Source organism: Schistocerca nitens, chromosome 6 (assembly GCF_023898315.1).
Source record: "Schistocerca nitens isolate TAMUIC-IGC-003100 chromosome 6, iqSchNite1.1, whole genome shotgun sequence".
NCBI classification, from domain to species: domain Eukaryota; kingdom Metazoa; phylum Arthropoda; class Insecta; order Orthoptera; family Acrididae; genus Schistocerca; species Schistocerca nitens.
The window spans coordinates 125,293,683-125,321,512 of record NC_064619.1 but is presented as its reverse complement, the minus strand read 5'-3'; the positions used below and the strand labels follow the sequence as shown (position 1 = coordinate 125,321,512).

Sequence of the window (27,830 nt, the reverse complement as noted above, 5' to 3'; positions counted from 1 at the left end):
GCAGTCGAACATTTTCTGTATCCAGAAAAGGCCCATACAGGACCTGCAACATTCGGTCGTGCATTATCCTGCTGAAATGTAGGTTTTCGCAGGGATTGAATCAAGGGTAGAGCCACGGGTCGTACCACATCTGAAATGTAACGTCCACTGTTCAAAGTGCTGTCAATGCGAACAAGAGGTGACCGAGACGTGTAACCAATGGCACCCCATACCATCACGCCGGGTGATACGCCAGTATGACGATGATGAATACACGCTTCCAATGTGCGTTCACCATGATGTTGCCGGATGCGACTATCATGATGATGTAAACAGAACTTGGATTCATCCATAAAAATGACAGATTGCCATTCGTGCACCCATGTTCATCATTGAGTACACCATCACAGGCGCTCCTGTCTGTGATGCAGCGTCAGGGGTAACCACAGCCATGGTCTCCGAGCTGATAGTCCATGCTGCTGCAAACATCGTCGAACTGTTCATGCAGATGGTTGTTGTCTTGCAAATGTCCCCATCTGTCGACTCGGGGATCAAGACATGGTTGCACGATCCGTTACAGCCATGCGGATAAGATGCCTCTTATCTCAACTGCTAGTGATACGAGGCCGTTGGGATCCAGCACGGCGTTCCGTATTACCCTCCTGAACCCACCGATTCCATATTCTGCTAACAGTCTTTGGATCTCGACCAACGCGAGCAGCAATGGCGCGATACGATAAACCGCAATCGCGATAGGCTACAATCCGACCTTTATCAAAGTCGGAAATGTGATGGTACGCATTTCTCTTCCTTCCTGTCGGTTAAATTTCGCGTCTGTAGCACGTTATCTTCGTGGTGTAACAATTTTAATGGCCAATAGTGTAGATGAATTTTGAACCAGGTTTTTAGGAGCCAGGTATGTCGGTACAATGGACTTAATATGAGCTACTGGCATTACCGGTATCCACAGAATCATGAAAATGTACAGCATTTCTATTCAAAGCTATATTACGTTGTAAATAAGACCTATCATTTCTGTTTAACGTGTGTGTGTTTATAGGTATGTTACACAAAGTGGTAGACAGTCTCTCTTAAAAAAAAGAATATTAATTTTCATCAATTATGTAGTCATAATATCCCAGTCTTGGGAAGAGCACTTCAATGAGGTAGATCAGCTATTAACTAAATTCTATTAACAAAGAATTACTATTAAGTTGTCTAAATCACAATTCGGAAGGGGAGAAGTGAAATTTTTGTGACCTATCATAAACACAAAATAAATTATGCCAAATTCTCATCATTTAGAGTGAATAAGATAATGTCGTGAACCTACAAGTAAGAAACAGTTAAAATCTTACCTAGGGATAGTAGGCTTCTCAAGAAAGTTTTTAGCAAAATCAGCATTAAATACATCCCACCTATTTTTACTTTTGAAACAAAATAGACAATTGAAATGGACTTTAGATTGTAAAATGGTGTTTGAAATCATCAAATCAAGTTTAGGCAGTGCTCCATAACTCTTCATCCAGATTTATAATACCCATTTCATTTAGCATGGGAAGTATAGAGCAAAAATTTTTTTTAGTGTAATGGAGATATCTACACAGACAGTACATTGTGTATGTTCATGCAATAAGGTACGTTGTATTATACTATTCAGTGGAAATTTTATTTGTAGTCATTAGTGGAAAGTGTAAATAACAATAGATTGAAAAGGAATATACTTGAAGGATGATATTTTTACAATTTAGCCACCCAGAATCAGTGTTTTCCTAGCAGTGTATTCTTGAAATTTCCTGTGTGTTTTTCTGTTTGAGAAGATGCCGAGTTGCAGAGAGGCACAACGAAATGATTACTAAACAAGCAAGCTTTCGGCCAAAAGGCCGTCTTCTGAATTAGACAACATACACATACACATTCACGTGAACCCAACTGGTGAACACACGACCACTCTCTGGCTGCTGACTGTGAATAATCGCGCTTGATGGGAAAAGGCAGTCTGAGTGATGGAGTAAGGAGGTGGCTGGGATGGGGAGGGGGAGCATAGTTGGGGTGGGGGGCAGTCAAGTGCTGCTTTTAGTGGCATACGTGGTCAAGGTGGAGAGAGGGGAGGTCAGCTAGGTGCAGGTGGAAGGCTAGGCAGAGGGCAGGGGCAAGTGCCCGTTTGTAACACATCAGGAGGGTAGCAAGTTGGTAACGTGTTTGCTGCGCTTGGAGCAGAGGGCCTATGTGAAGATTGGCCATGTTCCCCCACCTATTTGCCCCGTGAGTGAGCGAGTGCTGTTCCTTCGGCAGGGTTTGAGCTAGCACACGTGGTAAGGGCTTTGCTACTTATCGGGAGCTCCAGTGTTAGGTGCATTATGGAGCCCTTTAGGAAGATAGTATCCAGGGCTGCAAAGAAAGCCAGTGTGCACTCTGTATGTCTGCCAGGACGCCTCATCTGAGATGCGGAGGTGGCCTTTCCCGTGGCTATTGAGTGTGCAGGGTGCAGTCATCTGCAAGTTACGGCTCGTATTGGCACCAACAACACCTGTCGTATGGGTTATTATGCCGTCTTCAGTTCATTCAGGTGGCAGGCATAGGTGGTGAAGGATGGTGGCCTGGCACACTGAGTGCAGGCAGAGCTTGTAATTAGCAGCTTTGTTCCCAGAACTGATCGTGGTTCTTTGGTATAGAGCCGAGTGTAGGGTCAACCAGAGGCATCATTAACTTTGTGACAGTCTTGGCTACAGAGCTGTGTTAGTGGGTGGAGATTTGTGCATCTCTCCTTGATAGTTCAAGGGTGCACTACACAAAGAGAGCAGCAACTTGGGTAGTGGAGTACTTGTGGAATGTTCACAGGCGTTATCTAGTCTAGGTGTATAATGTCTCTACAGAGGTTGAATTTGAGTGTGACAGTGAAGTTCCCTGTTAGTGTATAACAGCTCTAGGGAAACCAAGTTAATTATTGGATGTTTTTACCAGGCACGTGATTCCACTGTGACAGTTCTAGAGCCATTCAAATGCCATAGCATGTAAGTACCCAGATCGTGCAGTACTAGTTGGAGGCAACTTTAAGATACCCAGTATAGACTAGCATGCAGATGGATCATTATTTTGGGGGTGGGGGTACAGATGAACAGTTGTGCAAAGTACTTTTGAACACTTTTTCTGAAAACCTGCATTCATCAACTAGTTTGGCAGCCCACACTCAATGGAAATATCTTAGACTTATAGCTGCAGACAGGCTGGATCTTGTCAGTACGTCAATGTAAAGATGGGGGTTTAGTGATTGTGATGTCATTATAGCGACTATGGTTACAGAAGTTAATAAATCTGTCAAAAAGGCTAGGAGAGTGTTTTCTGCTAGGAAGAGCAGATAAGCAGCTGTTAGCATCTCCTTAGACAGTTAATTGACATCATTCAGTTTCAGTAAGAAGGACGTAGAGGAATTACGGCCAAAGTTTCAGCAGATTGTAACTCATGATCTGGAGAACTATGTGCCTAGTAAATGGATTAAGGACAGAAAAGACCCACCACAGTTAAACAACGGAATTTGGCAAATACTGAGGAAGCGGAGGCTGTTGTACTCTCAGTTCAAAAGAGAAAACACAAATGATGACATAGAAAGGTTAGTAGAGATTCGTGCATCTGCAGAAAGATCTGTGCACAAATCATACAACTACCACTGTTTCACCTTAACAAAAGACCTGGCAGAGAACATGAGAAAATTTTGGTCCTATGTAAAATCACTAAGTTGATCTAAGGCTTCCATTCAGTCACTCAGTGACCAATCTGGTGTGGCAATTGAAGATGGCAAAAGAAAGTTGAAATTTTAAATTTTGCATTTAAGAAATTGTGCACGCAGGAGAATTGTACTAACTTAGTTATATGACGATCAGACTGGCTCCCATGTGGACAACATTGTAATAAGCATCTCAGGCACAGGGAAACAACTGAAAGAGTTGAACCCAAATAAGTTGCCAGGTCCGGATGGAACCCAATTCGATTTTAGAGGAGAGTACTCTATCACATTGGCCCCTTACCTAGGTTGCATTTATTACAAATCTCTTGCCCAGAAGAAAGTCACAAGCAACTGGAAAAAAGTGCAGGTGACTTCTCTACAAAAGAAGGGTAAAACAATGGACCCACAAAATTACAGATCAATAGGTATAATGTCAGTTCACTGCAGAATCCTTGAATGTATTCTCAGTTCAAATTAATAAATTTTCTTGAGCCCAAGAAGCTTATGTCCATGAATCAACATGCTTTTAGAAAGCATCTGTCATGTAAAACTCAGCTTGCACTTTCTTCACAAGCTGTACTGTGAACTATGGATGAAGAGCAACAGGCAGATTTCATAATTCTAGATTTCTGTAAAGCATTCTAAAAGGTGCCTCATTGCAGACTCTTACTAAAGGTAATCATATGAAAAGGTCCACAGGTATGTAAGTGGCCCGAAGATTTTTCGTAAGTAATAAAACCCAGTATGGTGTCCTTGACAGTGAGTGTTCATCAGAGACAAGGGTATCAGCAGGAGTGCCACAGGGAAGTGTAAAAGACTGCTATTATTGTGTATCTGGCGGATAGGGTGGGCAGAAATGTGTAGTTGTGTGTGGATGATGCTGTGTTGTACAGGAAGATGTCAAAGTTGAGTGACTGTAAGAGGATACAAGAAGACTTGGAGAAAATTTCTAGTTGGTGTCATGAATGGCAGCTAGCTGTAAATGTTTGTAAATGTAAGTTAATGTGGTTGAGTAGGAAAAACAAAACCATAATATTTGGATACAGCATTAGTAGTATCCTGCTTGGCACAGTAACATCATTTAAATATCTTAGCGTAACATTGCAAAGCTTTATGAAAGGGAATGAGAGCACGAGAAGATTGTATTGGAAAAGGCGAATAGTCAACTTTGGTTTATTGGGATAATTTTGAGAAAGTGTGGTTCATCAGTAAAGGAACAGAATATAGAACACTAACGTGACCTATTCTTGAGTATAGCTCAAGTTTTCGGGATCTGTACCAGGTCAAAGGCGGGCTGCTAGTTCTGTTATCGGTAGGTTTGAATAATGCAGAAATGTTATGGAGATGCTTTGGGAACTCTGATGGTGATCCCTGGAGGGAAGTCAACATTCTTTGCAAGGAACACTTTTGAGAAAATTTAAAGAAATGGTATCTGAAGCTGATTGCAGAAAGATTCTACTGCCGCCAATGTGCATTGAATGTAAGGACCATGAAGAATGGTTCATAGCGAGATATAAAGCCACTTGTTTTTCTCCCATTCTGTTTGCGAGTGGAACTGGAAAGGAAATGAGTATTAGTGGTACAAGGCATGCTCAATGAAGCATCATATAGTGGCTTGCGGAGTATGTATGAAGACACACACACACACACACACAATAAGCATGACCTCTTGTCTGGCAGAGTGGTCATGTGTGTTGAGTTGTGTTTCGCAGTCTTTTGGCTGTGACTGTTTGCAACTCAACATCTCCACTATGCTGAGTAGCAGTCTATATTTTCATAATATTGTAGGTAAAAACTCTTTTCCGATTTTCTCTCCCAACTTTTGTCTAGAATGTAGCATTATATGGATGTGAAATGGATGATGCAGAGTAGAGACAAGAGGAAAGATAGTATAAAGTTTTGAAATGCGATGGTACAGCATAATACTGAAGATCTATGGGTAGACCAAGTAACTAGTGAGAAAGAACTACATCAGTTTCAGGTGTAAAGGTCATTATGGTACATTTTAACTAAAAGAAGGAGTAGGTTCATAGGAGATCCTGGAGCATCAAGGAATAGTAAATTTAGTAAGGTCTTCTGATCTAATATTACTAGTATTGTATGCTACCATTTTATTAGAATTACTGTCTTGTCACTGCAAACTTAAAAAAACCTACTTGATTTATAAAAAGCAAATTTTATCAATTTTTGTCTTGCAAGTACTGTTTCGTAGATGAAATATGAAAGCCTCTTAACTACAGAGGAACTGTTAAACCAAGCATTTCGCTATATATAATTACATTGTTATGGGCACATATGAAGGTAATTAGTGTGTTTATAAGAAATTTTGTTTCAGATTTGTTCTGCTGGAAGACTGTAATCATGTTATTGAATCAAAAGCTCTTGAAACCTGGATTAAACAATCAGAAGACGAAATTACAACAAAAGTCTGCCCACGTTGTAAAACACCTATTACAAAAACTCAGAGGTACTTGAATGATGTGAAGGTAACATTGGAAGACGTTTGTAAAGTAAAAGCAAAGGTCTTTGGAATACAGAGTGAGATAGAAAGCAAACGATCATTGCTTCTTCATCAGATAACGCAGCTTATGCAGCACTCACCATATGGTAGGTACAATATTTGAATAAGCATGGCTTAAAATAGTGGCAAACAGTGTTTAAGAATTACATTATGGACAAACATTTCATATCAGAAATGGCTACTGACACTTAAAGTTTATGGCGATAACAGATGTGCAGTAATGCAACCTGAGAAAGCAAGTGTAGCACCCAGAAAATGTACTTGGATTTCGTTGAAACTTCATACACATATGCACCATACACATATGCACCATTGGTGGACATGTAAGTGATTAAAAGTCAGGATTCATTGTACTGTTAACAAGTCTCTTTGGGTATATAAGTGGTGTGAAGGGAATAGAGGTGCAACATACTCACCCTGAGGCAGCATTACCAATACCTGACCAGAGTTTGAAACAGGCCTCACTGTGGGTCTACGTTTTTTCAAACTGGTTACATCACACTGTAACAATACGAGTCAAGATAGATTTAACGGAACTTGAATAGCGTATTTGCCTCTATTGGTTACGGTAGCGAGATCGAGCTTTCGGTCCTGTCTGTATATTAATATATAATATTGCATGAATAAAGGCGATTTTTTACGATTTGGTCGGTCATAATAATAATAATAATATGCTTTTGAAAACAATTAAAATACAACAGCGATACCTGTTTAGTATTATTGCAAATAATGTGTAGTAAATTAATGAGTAAGGTGGCTGATCCTATATGTTGTTGTTGTTGTTGTTGTTGTTGTTGTGGTGGTGGTCTTCAGTCCTGAGACTGGTTTGATGCAGCTCTCCATGCTACTCTATCCTGTGCAAGCTTCTTCATCTCCCACTACATACTGCAACCTTTATCCTTCTGAATCTGCTTAGTGTATTCATCTCTTGGTCTCCCTCTACGATTTTTACCCTCCACGCTGCCCTCCAGTACTAAATTGGTGATCCCTTGATGCCCCAGAATATGTCCTACCAACCAATCCCTTCTTCTGGTCAGGTTGTGCCACAAACTCCTCTTCTCCCCAATTCTACTCAATGCCTCCTCATTAGTTATATGATCTATCCATCTAATCTTCAGCATTCTTCTGTAGCACACATTTCGAAAGCTTCTATTCTCTTCTTGTCCAAACTATTTATCATCCATGTTTCACTTCCATACATGGCTACACTCCATACAAATACTTTCAGAAACGACTTCCTGACATTTTAATCTATACTCGATGTCAACAAATTTCTCTTCTTCAGAAACACTTTCATTGCCATTGCCAGTCTACATTTTATATCCTCTCTACTTCGACTATCATCAGTTATTTTGCTCCCCAAATAGCAAAACTCCTTTACTACTTTAAGTGTCTCATTTCCTAATGTAATTCCCTCAGCATCACCCGACTTAATTCGACTACATTCCATTATCCTTGTTTTGCTTTTGTTGATGTTCATCTTATATCCTCCTTTCAAGACACTATCCATCCCATTCAACTGCTCTTCCAAGTCCTTTGCTGTCTCTGACAGAATTACAATGTCATCGGCGAACCTCAAAGTTTTTATTTCTTCTCCATGGACTTTAATACCTACTCCGAATTTTTCTTTTGTTTCCTTTAGTGCTTGCTCAGTATACAGATTGAATAACATCGGGGAGAGGCTACAACCCTGTCTCACTACCTTCCCAACCACTGCTTCCCTGTTGTGCCCCTCGACTCTTATAACTGCTGTCTGGTTTCTGTACAAATTGTAAATAGCCTTTCGCTCCCTGTATTTTACCCCTGCCACCTTCAGAATTTGAAAGAGAGTATTCCAGTCAACATTGTCAAAAGCTTTCTCTAAGTCTACAAATGCTAGAAATGTAGGTTTGCCTTTCCCTAATCTTTCTTCTAAGATAAGTCGTAGGGTCTTTATTGCCTCATGTGTTCCAACATTTCTACGGAATCCAAACTGATCTTCCCCGAGGTCGGCTTCTACCAGTTTTTCCTTTCGTCTGTAAAGAATTCATGTTAGTATTTTGCAGCTGTGGCTTATTAAACTGATAGTTCGGTAATTTTCACATCTGTCAACACCTGCTTTCTTTGGGATTGGAATTATTATATTCTTCTTGAAGTCTGAGGGAATTTCGCCTGTCTCATACAGGTGGTAGAGTTTTGTCAGGACTGGCTCTCCCAAGGCTGTCAGTAGTTCTAATGGAATGTTGTCTACTCCCGGGGCCTTGTTTCGTCTTAGGTCTTTCAGTGCTCTGTCAAACTCTTCACACAGTATCATATCTCCCATTTCATCTTCATCTTCATCTACCTCCTCTTCCATTTCCATAATATTGTCCTCAAAAACATCGTCTCTGTATAGACCCTCCTTCCACCTTTCTGCTTCCCCTTCTTTGCTTAAAACTGGGTTTCCATCAGAGCTCTTCATATTCGTGCAAGTGGTTCTCTTTTGTCCAAAGGTCTCTTTAATTTTCCTGTAGGCAGTATCTATCTTACCCCTAGTGAGATAAGCCTCTACATCCTTACATTTGTCCTCTAGCCATCCCTGCTTAGCCATCTTGCACTTCCTGTCGATCTCATTTTTGAGACGTTTGTGTTCCTTTTTGCCTGCTTCACTTACTGCATTTTTGTATTTTCTCCTTTGATCAATTAAATTCAGTATCTCTTCTGTTACCGAAGGATTTCTACTAGCCCTCGTCTTTTTACCAACTTGATGTTCTGCTGCCATCACTATTTCATTCCTCAAAGCTACCCATTCTTCTTCTACTGTATTTCTTTCCCCCATTCCTGTCAATTGTTCCCTTATGCTCTCCCTGAAACTCTGTACAACCTCTGGTTTAGTCAGTTTATCCAGGTCCCATCTCGTTAAATTCCCCCCTTTTGCAGTATCTTCAGTTTTAATCTACAGTTCATAACCAATAGATTGTGGTCAGAGTCCACATCTGCCCCTGGAAATGTCTTGCAATTTAAAATCTGGTTCCTAAATCTCTTGTATAATCTATCTGAAACCTTCTAGTACCTCCAGGGTTCTTCCCTGTATACAACCTTCTTTCATGATTCTTGAACCAAGTGTTAGCTATGATTAAGTTGTGCTCTATGCAAAATTCTACCAGACGGCTTCCTCTTTCATTCCTTACCCCCATTCCATACCCCCATTCCATATTCTCCTACTACGTTTCCTTGTCTTCCTTTTCCTACTGTTGAATTTCAGTCACCCATGACTATTAAGTTTTTGTCTCCCTTCACTACCTGAATAATTTCTTTTATCTCATCATACATTTCATCAATTTCTTCATCATCTGCAGAGCTGGTTGGCATGTAAACTTTCGTATTTGATTTTGTATTTATAACCCTGTATTCACCTGACCAAAAGTCTTGTTCCTCCTGCCATCAAACTTCACTAATTCCCACTATATCTAACTTTAACCTATCCATTCCCCTTTTTAAATTTTCTAATCTACCTTCCCAATTAAGGGTTCTGACTTTCCACGCTTCGATCTGTAGAACGCCAGTTTTCTTTCACCTGATAACGACGTCCTCTTGAGTAATCCCCGCCCGGAGATCCGAATCGGAGCTAATTTCCTCCGGAATATTTTACCCAAGAGTACGCCATCATCATTTAATCATACAGTAAAGCTGTATGCCTTCGGGAAAAATTACGGCTGTAGTTTCCCCTTGCTTTCAGCCGTTCTCAGTACCAGCACAGGAAGGCTGTTTTGGTTAGTGTTACAAGGCCAGGTCAGTCAATCATCCAGACTGTTGCCCCTGCAACTACTGAGAAAGCTGCTGCCCCTCTTCAGGAACCACACGTTTGTCTGTCGTCTCAACAGATACCCCTCTGTTGTGGTTGCACCTACGGCATGGCTATCTGTATCGTTGAGGCACGCAAGCCTCCCCACCAACGGCAAGGTGTATGGTTCATGGGGGGAGCCGATCCTATAAGAAGAGGTAAAATTGGGCATATTGAGGTGTTTTGCTTTATATCGACGAAGCCGATGGTACGGCGTCATTTTTTCGTTTACTCTTAGAAATAATCAAGTAAAGAAGTGCTAATTGTGTGTTGTGAAAAAATATAGGGGTGAGTTTTAAATAACTACGGTATACAATCAGAGTAAGAAAAGGACATTCAGTTACACGAAATCGCGGATAGCGAAGTGTGGTCATTAAATTGAGTACACGTGCAGGGCGGTCAATTCTGGGATAAATCTATACACACCTCATGAGGGACGCGGTATTGAGACCACTTTTTTTTTAATTATATCACAGAGAGCTGGCTCCAATTAATGAAAAGGAGAGCAACGTTAACTATTACGCGAACCGTTAATAATAGCGGACCAGAGAGAAAAGTGTGTAATTGTCTTACGCCTAACAAACATTCGTGGAGGGCGGTAGCTAAACTAGAAGAGTCAATTACAGAATACTGTGTCATTATCATTGACTGTTGGTGTCGAGCAACCAAAACTGTTCATCAAAGGGTTTTGATGTAACTTGGGAGTTAAGGTTCAGACACTTGCATATACTCCACATCAGAGTGTGAATGAGTGGTGAATGCAAAATAAAACTGTGAGCAAAGTTACATTAAATAAAACAGAAGAAACAAGACAGTTTGGTCGTATCTGTTATTATTCCATAAACTGTAACATTTCTTATCATTGTACGAAGCCTTTATAGATGATCTTTATGACAATTTGCTTCGAAGGGATCTCGTTAAGAGTTAAGTTTTGGGGACCTGGTCAAGAGGGGGTAGTTCGTAGATCCTAACTACTGCAGCTATTCTGGAATCAGGTGCTACCATGACCGTTGTGTGTTGTCAGTGACTTAAGGTTACCATGTCTCATGCTCTAAGATCGACGCACCTTTCTACTTGGTATAACGGTGTCTCACGGCAACAACGACAACGCCGACAACGAAGGAAGATATGGTAGAACACTGTGAAGAGGCACAGCAGTGTTACACCTAGTATCATGGTGGGAAGAGTCATTGGGTACGACTTCAGGTTGCAGCTGATAGTGATCGAGGTAGTTCTGATGGCACAGTGACACATCAGTCATCTTGCTTCCTCATGCATTACCTCTCGTGTGACAGTATCGTGGTGCCATTTATAAACAGAACAATGCAGGTTCACACAAGGCACTCATCTGTGTGGCCATCAAGATCCCCAGATCTGTCCCTGGTAGAAGGTGTGGGATGAGCTCCGATGTCAGTTCCATCCCAGTGCCAGTAAGACATAAAGGACCACTTAAGAACAGTTGCGGGCCAGCTTGCCTTAGGATAAGATGCAATGGCTTTCATGACACCTGGCTTTTATGACCCTGTCCCAACTGAATCTCAGTACAAGCATCCAGGCCAGAGGGGTACAATGTCATACTGTTTGTAACCACTGTGATCCTCTCAACACAAGAAATTTCACTTTCTTTCCCCCTCCCCTTCTAGGTGCTTCACCATTTTGTGAGGGAGTATAAATAATTTTTATTATTTTTAATTGTTACCCTTGTCCTTCATTTCCTTTTGAGAATCTGTGAGATCCTTAATTTTAACATACAGTACATTTAGGAGTTTTAGTCATCAAGTTTGCTTCATTATGAATTGGGAAATTAATGGTAAGTTGGGGGGGGGGGGTCGGGTACTTCGAAATAAAGACTTCTAAATAAAATTGCGCATTAACACTTCTTATAGGTAAATAAAAATTCAAATCACTAGTTGTTAAACGTAATTTGGAGTTCTTGAAGTTGCTAACAATTACACCAAACATACACAACATTGAAAGCATTTCACATAATAATTGAAGTCCCATTACTGTCCTATATTTTTTTCTGACTTGTAAATGCAACATGTGCCTCCACTTCATGCATGTGAAAATATTAAGTTTATAATCCCCCTACCTTGTTTTGTATTAACTTAGCCAACTATTGACAACTGTTCCTGAAGGTGTATAAGTTTAATTCCCAATCTTTCCTAACCCATGCACATAAATTATAACATTTTACAACAAAAACCAAAGTGTTATGTCATTAAAGGCAATCATTTCATTTGGGTGTAGTTTCACCATAATATCAGAAATTGGAAAGGTGCAAGATGAAAATAAGGTGTCAGTTAACAGTGCTACCCAAAAAGAGCATACTTTGAGATGATGATATGTGCTTGGTTAAATTCAAAGACTAATGCAAAACAGTTGATATAATAGATAGTGCTTTCTGTTGATACATAGTGAACTACTTGTTACCAGCATGTGGTACATTTGAAATCTAGAACAGATAAAATGATCAGTGTAATTCTTACTGAATTTGAGGGTTAGCACTTCTGCCAACACCTTCAAGTATTAAGGATTCCATAAACGATAGAACATTTTGTCAAAAAATTATGCTTGTCAAATATTTGGCTGTGTACGGTGCAGTTTAATGTGTTTGCAAGAAATTTTGATTGACATAAAGGTCGACAAGATGGCAGCGGACGTTGTTTGTGTCCATGTTTCACCACTTGTTTAGTGAAAAATTGTTTTATTACAAATTATCTCACAGTATCATGAGTATCCATGACTGTGACAACAACGATCATGTGTAAAAACAAAATAGCACTGACAGTTACCAAAATAATAGAGGTTCATCATTGGGGTAACATCTACCCTTGACTGTCACCCTGGTACAGCTTTGTGTGCTATACTAGACTCTCATAGTCTGTTTGAAATATTTTTTCCATGACATCTCAGTGTATGATAGTGCTGTGAGTTACTGAAGTCTTTCTCTACATTCTGTCTTTTTTTGTAAAATGGCTTAAGTATGTGACAGAATTTTAATGTTCATTGGCTTTGTATGTATCTAGGGGACAACCTCACATCTGTTGCATTACCCTGTTACTGTTCCATTGACTTCCAATAACTTCATTTTATTGTAGACAGGATTATGGTTGGTTAAATGAATATATGTCCTTAACACAAGCTGAGTTGTATTCAAAAATTAAAATGTTTATTGAACCCTTGCTTGGACAATGTGAGAGCAACAACAGATTCATTTGCAAGATTGATCAAGAATGTTTAAAGTCCAGCTCACTGTGTTGCTGTACAAGAAGACCAGTTGTGAATAACTTTTCAGTCAATGAAGCTATGCTGAAATTTTACAAGTCTCTCAATGCAACACAGCAATTCAGAGTTAAAAGTCCACGATTGCATATGTCAAGAACGTCTCAAAGTTCCCAAACTCCTACAGAAATTCTAAAAGTCCCACCCAATTGTTTAGCTGAATGGTAACGTGCTTACCTGCCATGCAGCGGGCCCAAGTTCGATTCCCGTCCGTGTTGGAGATTTTCTCCGCCCATGGACTGTTTGTTGTGTTGTCGTCATCACAGATGCGCAAGTAGCCCAATGTGGCGTCACCTGAAATAAGACTTGCACACCTGGTGGCTGAACTTCCCTGGATGTGGTCTCTTGGCCAACATTGCCACACGATCAATTTTTTTTCTTTCTTTCTTTCTTTCTTTCTTTCTTTTTTTTTTCTTTTTTTTTAAAAAAAACCCCTAGACTTATAACCCAAAAAATTTTAAACAGTTCAGTCCCAACTGACATGCTGCTTGTCAGCATATATATCATTAAGCACCAACCTCTCAAAGCTAACTGACCAGGTCCAGCATTTCCACTGTCCTTATAGTCTCATTGTCATTGCAAAATCCACAAAATTTTACATACTTGGCATTTTACTATGAAAACCACATCTCTTAAACACCTAACATGACTCGTACTTAAGCGATGATTCCTTTGAGCTGTTAAAAAACCTGTTTCATTGTCTTTTTATGAGAAAATCTAGTACACTGTCTTCTGTTGTTTGCATATGGACATTATAATGAGTAAAAATTGAGTTTTAGCTGGCAAACACATTTAACCAAAAAAAATCATAACTGCAAATGGCCACAGTATACATACATACATTAATACTTTTTCCATAGATTATGAATATGACATTTCGTACATACATTAATACTTGTTCTATAGATTATGGTTATGACATTTCGTAATGATGTGGAACGTGTCACTTCAACATAAGTTTTCTTTGCACAAAATAATTAATTTTTTTTCCACTTACTACTACATATCTAAAAATTCATCTGTTGAGTAGGAGGAGTTGTCATTCAGAAATTCTTTTAAATTGTTTTTAAATGTTGGTTGGCTATCTGTCAGACTTTTAATGCTTTTTGGGAAGTGACCAAAGACTTTTTTAGCAGCATAGTTCACCACTTTCTTTGCCAAAGTCAGATTTAACTCAGAATAATCATCCTTTCTCCTAATGTTGTAGCCATGCAAGTCGCTGTTATTTTTGAAGTGGGGTGGGTTATTATTAACAAATTTCATAAGTGAATACATGTCTTGCGAAGGTAGTGTGAATATCCCGAGTTCCTTAAATAAATGTCTGCAGTGTGATCTTGGGTGAGTCCAGATATCATTCTGATTACACGCTTTTGTGCAATGAATACTTTTTCTCTTAATGGTACCCCATAATATGATTCCATATGAAAGCAGTGAACAAAATTGGCATAGTAGGCTAATTTACTGACATGTTTTTTCACCAAAATTTGCAATAACCCTAATAGCATAAGTAGATGAACCTAGCCATTTCAGCAGATCATCAGTGTGTTTCTTCCATTTCAGTTTCTCAACAATGCACACACCCAGGAATTTTGGATATTCTGCCTTACTAACAGACTTTTGTTCATAGTCTATATTTATCAATGGTGTTACGCCATTTACTGTACAGAATTGTACATAATGTGTTTTCTCAATATTTAGTAAGAGTTCATTTTCAGGGAATCACTTAATAATTTTCTGAAAGACATTATTTACAATATCCTCAGCTGATTGTTGTTTGTTTGGTGTGATTACTACACTTTTATCATCAACAAAAAGAACTAGCTTTGCATCTTCATGAATAGAGAGTAGCAAGTCATTAAATATCCCAATGGTTAATGTTCGGTTATTCAGTGCATTTAATATTTGATCAGTGAAAGCATATAGAGCATTTTCTGTTAAAAAGTCTTTCTGAAACCCAAATAGACATTTTGTTAATACTTCATTTTTACAAATATGTGATGCTACTCTTTGAATACATTACTTTTTCAAGAATTTTGAATAAAGCTGGCAGAAGTGAGATTGGGTAGTAGTTGTTAGCATCAGACCTATCCCCTTTGTTATGCAATGGCTTAACACTAGCGTATTTCAATATATCTGGAAAAATGCCCTGTTTCAGTGAGCTGCTACATATGTGGCTGAGATTCACAATTGTCTGTGGGAACAAGCTTGTTGTACTCTGTTGGAAACTCGCTCACCAAGACTTATAGAATACTTCTTGTTGCCCTAGAATCATGAAATTCGGCAAGCAGCGAGGTTTCTCCATACAAGCAATGGAAACAATCTGAAAATTGTTAATTTATGACTACATAACACGAAAAAATCATTTAGATTCTCTTTTCCTGAGATGGATGAACTATCTGTATACAGAACAAGTTTTTACAGAACCTCGGTATGAGAGGCCTACTAGCACTTATACAGATCTTTTTGCAGTACAATATACTTCTGTTACTACACGTTTTGTTATCTTCTCTGGTAACTCCCATACTTACTATGTAGGTGCAGCCTAAACGTCAGTGCCTTTACAATCCCTCCTGCCAGCCAGACAATTTGTTTACTAGCAAAAATCAAAGAAAATAATGAGACGCTCATCAATATGCCAGGGACCGGTCAAATTGAACCCATCCTTTTTGCTGTACAGACTTGTCACAATCAAAACCAAAATTCCAGAGAAAACACTGACAAATACAAATAAATTAGTAGTGTTCATGTGGGATAATGCTAGCACAGACTTCACATTTTTGTTACAACAATTTGTGGCTTTCAGATATAAAAGAATTTAAGCCAATGAAACTACATAACATCCAAAGCCTGTCCCACCGAAATGTTGTTGTCCACAGCTTGTGGTCTAGTGTCTAGCGTTGCTAGCTCTGGATCATGGGGTCCCGGGTTCGATTCCGAGCTGGGTTGGGGATTTTCTCTGTCCAGGGACTGGGTGTATGTGTTGTCCGCATCATTCCATCATCATTTGTGAAAGTGACTAGATTGGACTGTGTATAAATTAGTGCCCCACAAACCAGACATCATTATCATTATCATCATCATCTTCTTCATCATCATCCAAAATGTAGTCGTAGCTCAGAATACATAGATTTTCCATAATTAGTGTCATGTGCAAGCTTTCATCTCAGCACCTGTACTTACCCATTGTAAATAAAAAATTGCAAAACCATTATTTTTATGCACATTGTAAATGACAAAACCATTCCTGGCTGGAAGTATCGAACAAAGGTGAAAGGATTGATTATTATTATAATGGATACAAAACAACTATAAATCATTAATGACTCAGACTCGTAGTAAAAAATTATATAATCATCTGACATGTCCACTCTTGCATAGTCATTCCTCAAGCACCAAAATTTGGGTGTGCATCCAAACAGTCAAACACCCCCCTCCCTCCCCAGAAATAGATTAGAAAACCCTACATCAGTTGCAACATCAAACAAATGTAAGATTCCCATCTTTCCTATTGCTTGCTTATCATGCCGTGATAAAGTAAGTAAACACAAGCACTTTAAACAAATTCCTGATTCCGCAGTTTAAAAATTAAATCATCAAATTCCCATTCATTACCATTGGCTCTAGTAAATTCTCCTTAGCAAACAACTTCCCTACAAGTTAAACAAAACATACTTAACACTACATAGTAAATAAATACCTTACCTCATTCTAAAATGTCCGCCCCCAGTAGCTGAGTGGTCAGCGTGACAGAATGTCAATCTTAAGGGCTCGGGCTCGATTCCTGGCTGGGTCGGAGATTTTCTCTGCTCAGGGACTGGGTGTTGTGTAGTGTTGTCCTAATCATCATCATTTCATCCCCATCGACGCGCAAGTCACCGAAGTGGCGCCAAATTGAAAGACTTGTACCCGGCGAACGGTCTACCCGATGGGAAGCCCTAGTCACACAACATTTTATTTATTTACATTATAAAATATAACCTTAACCTGGCAACTACTTTCAACTAGACAAATCTCAGTACACATAAACATGCAAAGGTTTACTTGATTTGACATCTATAATTTCTCATATACCTACTGCATTTAAGCCTGGGTCCAGTCATATTTCTGAGTCCTCTAACCTCATAATTGAACTTTCAGTACATAATAACAACTCAATTACTCGCGTGATTGGTGGTAACATATCAACTCTTCAAACCATCTGCAAGGACTTGCACTGATTATGATGTAGTGATTACTAAAAATATGTATTGTATCCCTCACTCTTTCTCTTAACTTAGAATTTTCATCAACGCCATCGTACATATTCTAAATTTAAGTACAGAATTGTAATTGTACAGAATTGTAATAACAGTTAGCTAATAACAAACAGCAACTATTTTCTGTGTCTTCTGTCAGAATACTGACACCATGTGCACTTTAGAACAAGACAAATACATTTCCTCTCATTGACCCAGACACAAACTAGCCACCAAGTTCCCTCCTCCTAGTATTCATTTAAATTTCATTTTCCCTGCCATCTCCAGCACTTAGTTCAAGTGTTTTGTCTCTGCAGCAAATGCTTGCCTCTTGTTTTCACAACTATTTATACCTAGAAATACATTAACATTTAACTCATATTGCAAGAAAACCTCAATTGTATTGTTTTCCTCCCATATATACATCTAGTATAACTTCTTTCTTCACTGGTTTACTGTAAAACCTAGTTGAGTTTTTTTATTTTCTCCCTTGTCACAGGAAAATTTACAGTACTTTTGTGTTTAATAAACTGATAAAAGTTCTCTCATAGACTACAAACAGTATTGTTAGCATTTAAAAGAAAAACCTCACTTACATTACCCTTGGTGCTTAGCAAGGACATCAAATTTTGTTGTTTTGTTATAGTAACAAAGGAATACAGTTCTTATAAAAAGTTTCAGATCATCACTTTTGCCTATACTTTCGATACGTAAAATCATATATACATCATTCATGCTTGAGTCCTGTTTTAGGAAGCTGTGTAATGCATTTAAAGTGCACTGTGTAGGAATATAAAAGTATCCATAATTGTGTCATTAGTCAGGAGTGTTCCTGTACCTCAGCTTCACCACCACTACTTCCAACATTTTTAATATTATTACTACCAGACTACAGTGTGCTGTTCACTGTATCCGCATCATCAACCACACAAAACTTCTGAAAATTTCTGTTACAGTGTGTGTATCTGCACACAATTAACGTCACTAGTAGAGCATCCACCTTCTTGTACATCTCCATCCTCAAAAATATCTGACACAGGATCCTCCACCTTCACACAACTTACACTAACTGCAACTGGAGATGATTCCAATGCATCTAATTCAGTATCATTCATGTTGCCATTCACATATTCATCCATCTCATTACAGACACATTTATTTTATCTGGTATCATAGCTATTTTAGATTCTGAATTTTTATACGACATTAAAGTGGCAAACTTCCCCATGAACCATGGACCTTGCCGTTAGTGGGGAGGCTTGCGTGCCTCAGCGATACAGATGGCCGTACCGTAGGTGCAACCACAATGGAGGGGTATCTGTTGAGAGGCCAGACAAACTTGTGGTTCCTAAAGAGGGGCAGCAGCCTTTTCAGTAGTTGCAGCGGCAACAGTCTGGATGATCGACTGATCTGGCCTTGTAACACTGAACAAAACGGCCTGGCTGTGTGGTACTGCGAACGGCTGAAAGCAAGGGGAAACTACAGCCGTAATTTTTCCCTAGGGCATGCAGCTTTACTGTATGGTGAAATGATGATGGTATGTCAGATCCCTTAATTGGGCAGATAGGTTAGAAAATTTAAAAAGGGAAATGGATAGGTTAAAGTTAGATATAGTGGGAATTAGTGAAGTTCGGTGGCAGGAGGAACAAGACTTTTGGTCAGGTGAATACAGGGTTATAAATACAAAATCAAACAGGGGTAATGCAGGAGTAGGTTTAATAATGAATAAAAAAAATAGGAGTGCGGGTAGCTACTACAAACAGCATAGTGAACTCATTATTGTGGCCAAGATAGACATGAAGCCCATGCCTACTACAGTAGTACAAGTATATATGCCAACTAGCTCTGCAGATGATGAAGAAATTGATGAAATGTATGATGAGATAAAAGAAATTATTCAGGTAGTGAAGGGAGACGAAAATTTAATAGTCATGGGTGACTGGAATTTGACAGTAGGAAAAGGGAGAGAAGGAAACATAGTAGGTGAATATGGATTGGGGGTAAGAAATGAAAGAGGAAGCTGTTTGGTAGAATTTTGCACAGAGCCTTACTTAATCATAGCTAACACTTGGTTCAAGAATCATGAAAGAAGGTTGTATACATGGAAGAATCCTGGAGATACTAGAAGGTATCAGATAGATTACATAATGGTAAGACAGAGATTTAGGAACCAGGTTTTAAATTGTAAGACATTTCCAGGGGCAGATGTGGACTCTGACCACTATGAACTGTAGATTAAAACTGAAGAAACTGCAAAAAGGTGGGAATTTAAGGAGATGGGACCTGGATAAACTGAAAGAACCAGAGGTTGTACAGAGTTTCAGGGAGAGCATAAGGGAACAATTGACAGGAATGGGGGAAAGAAATACAGTAGAAGAAGAATGGGTAGCTTTGAGGGATGAAGTAGTGATGGCAGCAGAGGATCAAGTAGGTAAAAAGATGAGGGCTAGTAGAAATCCTTGGGTAACAGAATAAATGTTGAATTTAATTGATGAAAGAAGAAAATATAAAAATGCAGTAAATGAAGCAGGCAAAAAGGAATACAAATGTCTCAAAAATGAGATCGACAGGAAGTGAAAAATGGCTTAGCAGGGATGGCTAGAGGACAAATGTAAGGATGTAGAGGCTTATCTCACGAGGGGTAAGATAGATACTGCCTACAGGAAAATTAAAGAGACCTTTGGACAAAAGAGAACCACTTGCATGAATATCAAGAGCTCAGGTGGAAACCCAGTTCTAAGCAAAGAAGGGGAAGCAAAAAGGTGGAAGGAGTATATAGAGGGTCTATACAAGGGCAATGTACTTGAGGACAATATTATGGAAATGGAAGAGGAGGTAGATGAAGATGAAATGGGAGATATGATACTGTGTGAAGAGTTTGACAGAGCACTGAAAGACCCGAGTCGAAGCAAGACCCCGGGAGTAGACAACATTCCATTAGAACTACTGATGGCCTTGGGAGAGCCAGTCCTGACAAAACTCTACCATCTGGTGATCAGGATGTATGAGACAGTCGAAATACCCTCAGACTTCAAGAAGAATATAATAATTCCAATCCCAAAGAAAGCAGGTGTCGACAGATGTGAAAATTACCGAACTATCAGTTTAATAATTCATGGCTGCAAGATACTAACACGAATTCTTCACAGCCGACCTCGGGGAAGATCAGTTTCGATTCTGTAGAAATGTTGGAACACGTGAGGCAATACTGACCTTACGACTTATCTTAGAAGAAAGATTAAGGAAAGACAAACCTACATTTCCAGCATTTGTATACTTAGAGAAAGCTTTTAACAATGTTGACTGGAATACTCTCTTTCAAATTCTAAAGGTGGCAGGGATAAAATACAGGGAGCAAAAGGCTATTTACAATTTGTACAGAAAGTAGATGGCAGTTATAAGAGTCAAGGGACATGAAAGGGAAGCAGTGGTTGGGAAGGGAGTGAGACAGGGTTGTAGCCTCTCCCCGATGCTATTCAATCTGTATATTGAGCAAGCAGTGAAGGAAACAAAAGAAAGATTCGGAGTAGGTATTAAAATCCATAGAGAAGAAATAAAAACGTTGACGTTCACCGACGACATTGTAATTTTGTCAGAGACAGCAAAGGACTTGGAAGAGCAGTTGAATGGAATGGACAGTGTCTTGAAAGGAGGATATAAGATGAACATCAACAGTAGCAAAACAAGGATAATGGAATGTAGTCGAATTAAGTTGGGTGATGCTGAGGGAATTAGATTAGGAAATGAGACACTTAAGTAGTAAATTAGTTTTGCTATTTGGGGAGCAAAATAACTGATGATAGTCGAATTAGAGAGGATATAAAATGTAGACTGGCAATGGCAAGGATAGCATTTCTGAAGAAGAGAAATTTGTTGACATCGAGTATAGATTTAAGTGTCAGGAAGTCGTTTCTGAAAGTATTTGTAGCCATGTATGGAAGTGAAACATGGACGATAAATAGTTTGGACAAAAAGAGAATAGAAGCTTTCGAAATGTGGTGCTACAGAAGAATGCTGAAGATTAGATGGGTAGATCACATAACTAATGAGGAGGTATTGAATAGAATTGGGAAGAAGAGGAGTTTGTGGCACAACTTGACAAGTAGAAGGGACCGGTTGGTAGGACATGTTCTGAGGCATCAAGGGATCACAAATTTAGCATTGGAGGGCAGCGTGTGGGTAAAAATCATAGAGGGAGACCAAGAGATGAATACACAAAGCAGATTCAGAAGGATGTAGGTTGCAGTGGGTACTGGGAGATGAAGAAGCTTGCACAGGATAGAGTAGCATGGAGAGCTGCATCAATCTAGTCTCAGGACTGAAGACCACCACACACAAAGTGACCAATCCCACACTATTATCTCCAGTATCCATATTACTACCAATCTCATTATTACATAATCTTGTAATATGAAATTCCTCTTCCTGGCTTTTAATTTTCTATGAACTCTTCCTTTATTTATTTTTATCAATAAAATAAAATTCCCTCTCTTGGTCCAGCTCATATGACTATTTTTTGGTCCACCCAGTTGGAACAGTTTCATGTTTCCCAACTGCTGTCCTTGCTGCTACCCCCTATTAGGCTCATAACGCTCCTATTATCTGGCATCCGCCTGTGCTCATTCCTGTTATTATTTTCCTAATGCTCTCTTTCTTATTTCCTTCATTAAATCTTCCTTCTGTTGCTTCTCCAGTTCCTATGTTTCTGTTGTTATTATGTCTCAATTCTTATCCCAACTTATCATTCTGGTTTCTTTGGCTATTATTCCGATTATTTACCTAGTTGTGTCTATGACACATTGCGTGGTCCATTATCTCAATAAAGTCTAAGAAACTATCAACAGTCAGCAGGGCAGTATATAACTCCCTCTGTAGTGGCTTTGGCAATCTCCTTTTTAAAGATGAGTTTTCTGTCAGTGCACCAAGTGACCTATTGATATATACAAGGTTCCTTAGTTCTTCCTGATAAAATTGTCTCACAGTCTGTATACAGATCCATTAGAAATTCATTTTGAAACGCGATTTGTTTGTCAAGGACAAATAAAGTTTGTTTCAAACAAAATTTTTAATTAGGTACTACCTACATAAAAACTTTGTTTGATCAATTAGTAAGTATTCAATAGTTTAGAGTTTTTTAAATTATGAAATAGTTCAGAGTTTTTTCTTACACTGACCTCTTCTCTTATCCCCTACCTCATATTACCAGCTGAGCATGCAGTTTTGCTTCTCAGAACAGAGCTGGTTTCGTCATTACAAACCACAATCCTTTCATCGATTTCAACTAAAGCGTGTTTTGTCTCTACTACACTTGAATCACACTTCTGTTTGGTCAGATCAGTCTCTCTCCTCAGTTCAGCTATCACTGTTTCAACCCTGGATAGAAATTTCTTTTCTGTTTCATCAAACTTAACATGCAGATCAGCAATTTTATTGTCTTGTTTCCCAAATCTTGTCATCTATTTTGTTTATTAAATCTTTTTCAAACTATTTGATTGTCTATTTCAGTATTCAAATTACACATTGAATTGTCCATATCGTTTCTTCAAATTGCTCATTGTATTAGCCAAATTAACTAAGATTACTCACTGAATTATACCAGTTAATTTTTCAAATCATCCATTGAACTGTACACATCATTTTTCAGATCAACTTAAAGATTACATAGAGTGACGTTTAATTTGTTTAGCATTGAACCAAACATTCAGCTCATTGATACTTTTCCTAATTCATCAGGCTTTTGTGGACTCAAGGGCTCGCATCCACCAGCAACGTATTTGCAGTCACTAAGTGACGTCTTTATTTCATGCTCCATCGCTGTGGGTAACAAAATCACAGAAAAATAACAAATGTTATTCAGCGGCCCGCAACTCATCGCCACTGTCTCATTCAGTTCACTGGTGAAGAGAATAGATGCAGTGCTCATGCATGTTTCTAGTCATTTCCTGCAACTGCCATTGGCAGCACATTGTTCTGCAGTGTTCTGAACTTACTGGTCACCTCCTGGACATGTTGGAACACTGACTGTGCTGGGAGCCACTCAGGGATGTTATAGCATGCTCCAGAAAATGTTGCTTGCTGATGTCTTTACTGCTACTGCTTTCTGTCATTGCAATCACCAAATCCTACACTGCCTACCAAGTCTGTTTGTTTCACAAACTAGCCCAGAACAGAAGACCAAATGTGCAGTGCACTGAAGTCTCTTCTCTACACTCTTTGTAAAAGGGCTTAATTAAGCATACGATCAATTTTTAAATTTCGTTGGCTTCATATGTGTCCAAGGGATGGCCACCTATCTGTTGCATTACACTGTTATTGTCCTGTTTACTTGTTATAACTTGATTAAATTGCAGGCCAAATTATGGTTGAGGAAATGAAGAAATGTTCATAACTCAAGCTGAGGTTTGTTCAGAAATTAAAATGCTTATGGAAATCTTGCTTAATACTGTGAGAGCAATGACAGATTTATTCATGAGTTTGATCAAGAATGTATTTATTCCATTTCACCGTGTTGCTATTAAAGATCAAAAAATCAGTTGTGAACAACTTTTCAAAGACAGCAAAGCTATGCTAAAATTTATAATCATCGGATAGAGTGCATAATTTTATTTTTCTGCAGCTTCTTTCAGAGAGAACTTCCCGTACTGATAACTGCATCAGTTGTGAAGTGTATGACGTTATTATTAATATTGTCTGCAAGGTCATTAACATAAAACGCAAACAGCAAGGGTACTTGAATTTACTTCTACATCTGAGGTGCAAATAACTCAAAAACAAGTCACCAGCAAAAAAATCACAGAAAGGTTTTGCAAAATTCAAGCTGTAATTCATGTACAGTACATAGTATAATGCTAAGTTTCCAAATACTTGCAAAAATTCCATGATTTCCTAGACCTCCCACTCAAAAAATTTTAAACACTGTAGTTACACCTAAGATGATGCTCTCCAGCATACATCGTTATGAGCCAACATTTCAAAATGAATTGACCTAGGCCAGCATTATCGGTGTCCTTATGCACCTGATCTGTCATTGGAAAACCCACAAAATTACACAAGCTGTGGATATTACTGTAACAACTACCCATATAGGCTCTAAACACTTTGTATATACTTGTTTGCTGATTCATTTGAGCTGTTAAAATATGTCAATTTCATTGTCTTTTTATCAGAAAATACAGCATGATGTCTTGTGTTAGTTGAAAGTGAACTTAATTAAAATTGTATTAAACTTGTCACTCCTCTAAGTATCACACTGGGTGGGACAAATAAAAGTGACCTAGAGAACAAGAGTTCCCAGGGCACAAAGAAACACAACAGAGGAAAAGAAATAATAGTACTAACCTGATGATAGCAGATGTTGAAAGTGACCGCCATACATCCCTTGCCACTTTTGGGCCCTGGTCAGCAAGTTGCTGAAGGTGGATATCTGCTAGATTTGCTGCAGTCTCATCCGAAATTTTATGCTGCGGTTATTGTAGACTATGGGGGTTGTTGCGATACACTTTAGAACTGAGGGTTCCCCACATAAAGTAACCACACATTTGACAGACCAGGTAACCTGTGTGACCAGCTAGGGCCACGACCAGACTGATCTCAGCTAAGAACTTTGGCGGGTGTGAAGATTGTGTGATGTGCTCCAAGGTTTGCCTGGCTGTATGGGAAGTTGTTCCAACCTGTTGAAAATAACTGTGAAGACGTGAAGATCATGTGAATGTGCTCCAAGGTTTGCTTGGCTGTATGGGGAGTTGTTCCATCCTGTTGAAATAACTGTAGGTCTTTTCTTCCTCCATTAATGCTGCCACAAATAGTTTCAAAATATTGGCAATGAAATGCACTGAAGTCCGCATGTGATGAAAGAAGATGGGACCAATACTGCAGCATGCAGACACGAAACCAAGCTTCATCAGACATAAAGAACAGATCCATGTCCAAGCCATTCATTGTTGTCTCAGTGAACAGCCACTCAAAATTGGAGGCACTGAGGAGCATCTGCTGGTTTTAATGCATGAACAACAGACATTCAGTAGGAATATTGTGGAAAAGAAAGTTTCCACTCACCTTACAGCAGAGATGCCGAGTCGCAGATAGGCACAACAAAAATACTGTCGCAAATAAAGCTTTCAGCCAGTAAGGACTTCGTCAAAATTAGACGACAAACACACGCAAATGCAATTCACACACACATGATAGCAGTCTCAGGCAACTGAGGCCAGACTGCGAGCAGCAGCACCTGTGCATGGTGGGAGTAGTGACAGGGTGAGGGTAAGGAGGAGGCTAGGGAGGGGAGAGGGAGGGATAGTAGGGTACGGATGGCAGACTGATGTGCTGTTGGGAAGCACGCAGGGACGAGGTGGAAAGAGGATAGGGCAGCTATATGCAGTCAAGATGTTAGACTGAGGGGGGGGGGTGCGGAAAAGGAGAGAAATAAAAAGACTGGGTGCGATAGAGGGATGAGGGCTATGTAGTGCTGGAATGGGAACATAGAAGGAGTTGGATGGGAGAGGGCAAAGACTAGATGAGGTTGAGGCCAGGAAGGTTACGGGAGTGTAGGATATTTTGCAAGGAAAGTTCCCACGTGCGCAATTCAGAAAAGCTGGTGTTGGTGGGAAGGATCCATAAGGCAATGGCTCTGAAGCAATCATTGAAATGAAGGATGTCATGTTTGGCAGTGTGCTCAACAATAGGGTTGTCCACTTGGTTCTTTGCCACAGTTTGTTGGTGGCCGTTCATGCGGACAGACATTTTGTCGGTTGTCATGCCCACATAGAATGCAACACAGTGGTTGCAGCTTAGCTTGTAGATCACGTGACTGGTTTCACAGGTCGCCCTGCCTTTGATGGGATAGGTGATGGTTGACTGGACTGGAGTAGATGGTGGTGGGAGGATGTGTAGGACAGGTCTTGCATCTAGGTCTATTACAGGGGTATGAGCCATGAGGTAAGGGGTTGGGAGCAGGGGTTGGGTAGGGATGGATGAGTATATTGTGTAGGTTCGGTGGACTGCGGAATACTACTAAGGGGGAGGGGTGGGAAGGATAGTGGGCAGGACATTTTTCATTTCACGACACGATCAGAGGTTGTCAAAACACTGGGGGGAAATGTAATTCAGTTGCTCCAGTCCTGGGTGGTACTGAGTTACAAGGGGAATACTCCTCTGTGGTTGGACAGTGGGACTTTGTGAGGTGGTGCAAGACTGGAAAGATAAGGCATGGGAGATTTGTTTCTGTACAAGGTTGGGAGGATAATTATGGATTGTGAAGGCTTCAGTGAGACCCTCGGTATATTTCGAGAGGGACTGCCCATCACTGCAGATGCGACGACCATGTGTGGCTAGGCTGTACGGAAGGGACTTCTTGGTATGTAACAGATGGCAGCTGTGGAAGTGAAGGTACTGCTGGCGGTTAGTAGGTTTGATACAGATGGAGGTACTGATGTACCTATCTTGAGGTGTAGGTTAACATCTAGGAAGGTGGCTTCTTGTATTGAACAGGACCTGGTGAAGCAAATGGGGAGAAGTTGTTGAGGTTCTGGAGGAAATCGCAAAGATGTCGTCAGTGAATCTGAACAAGGTGAGGGGTTCAGAATTCTGGGTGTTCAGGGATGCTTCTTATAGACGGCCCATGAATAGGTTGGCATAGGATGGTGCCATGCGGGTGCCCATAGCCGTACTCTGGATTTGTTTGTAGGTAATGCCTCCAAAGGAGAAGTAATTGTGTGTTAGGATACAGTTGGTCATGCCAACTAGGAAGGAGGTTGTTGGTTTGTAATCTGTCGGGCATTGGGAAAGGTAGTGTTCAATAGCGATAAGGGCATAGGCATTAGGGATGTTGGTGTAAAGGGAGGTGGCATCAATAGTGACGAGCAGGGCACAGTGTGGTAAAGGGACAGGAACTGTGGGGATTCAGTGGGGGAAATGGCTGGTATCTTTTTTATATAGGAGGGTAGCTTCCGAGTAATACACTGAAGGTGTTGGTCTACGAGGGTAGAGACTGTCTCAGTGGGTGCACAGTAACCGGCCACAGTGGGGCATCCTGGGTTGTTGGGTTTCTGGACTTTAGGAAGCATGTAGAAGGTAGGAGTGTGGGGGGTTGTGGTGGTGGTGGTGGTGGTGGTGGTGGTGGTGGTGGGGGATGCTTTTGGATGGGCCTAAGGATTTGGGGAGTGACTGGAGATCCTACTGGATTTTTGGAATGGGGTCACTGTGGCAAGGTTTGTAGGTGGATGTATCTGACAACTGGCGGAGTCCTGCCAGGTAATCCTTGTGGTTCAAAACAACTGGTGGAGCCTT

General features: G+C 39.8%; 1 protein-coding gene across 1 annotated transcript in view; it reads left to right on the top strand.

Annotated features, from left to right (window-relative positions):
• The window catches only part of LOC126263751 (NFX1-type zinc finger-containing protein 1-like), a 272,319-nt gene that overhangs the window by 219,706 nt on the left and 24,783 nt on the right, over nucleotides 1-27,830 (top strand). The window contains exon 14 of the mRNA XM_049960939.1: nucleotides 6,039-6,310. Within this exon, the coding sequence (XP_049816896.1) occupies nucleotides 6,039-6,310 (272 nt within the window). The remainder of the gene's footprint in view (nucleotides 1-6,038; nucleotides 6,311-27,830) is intronic.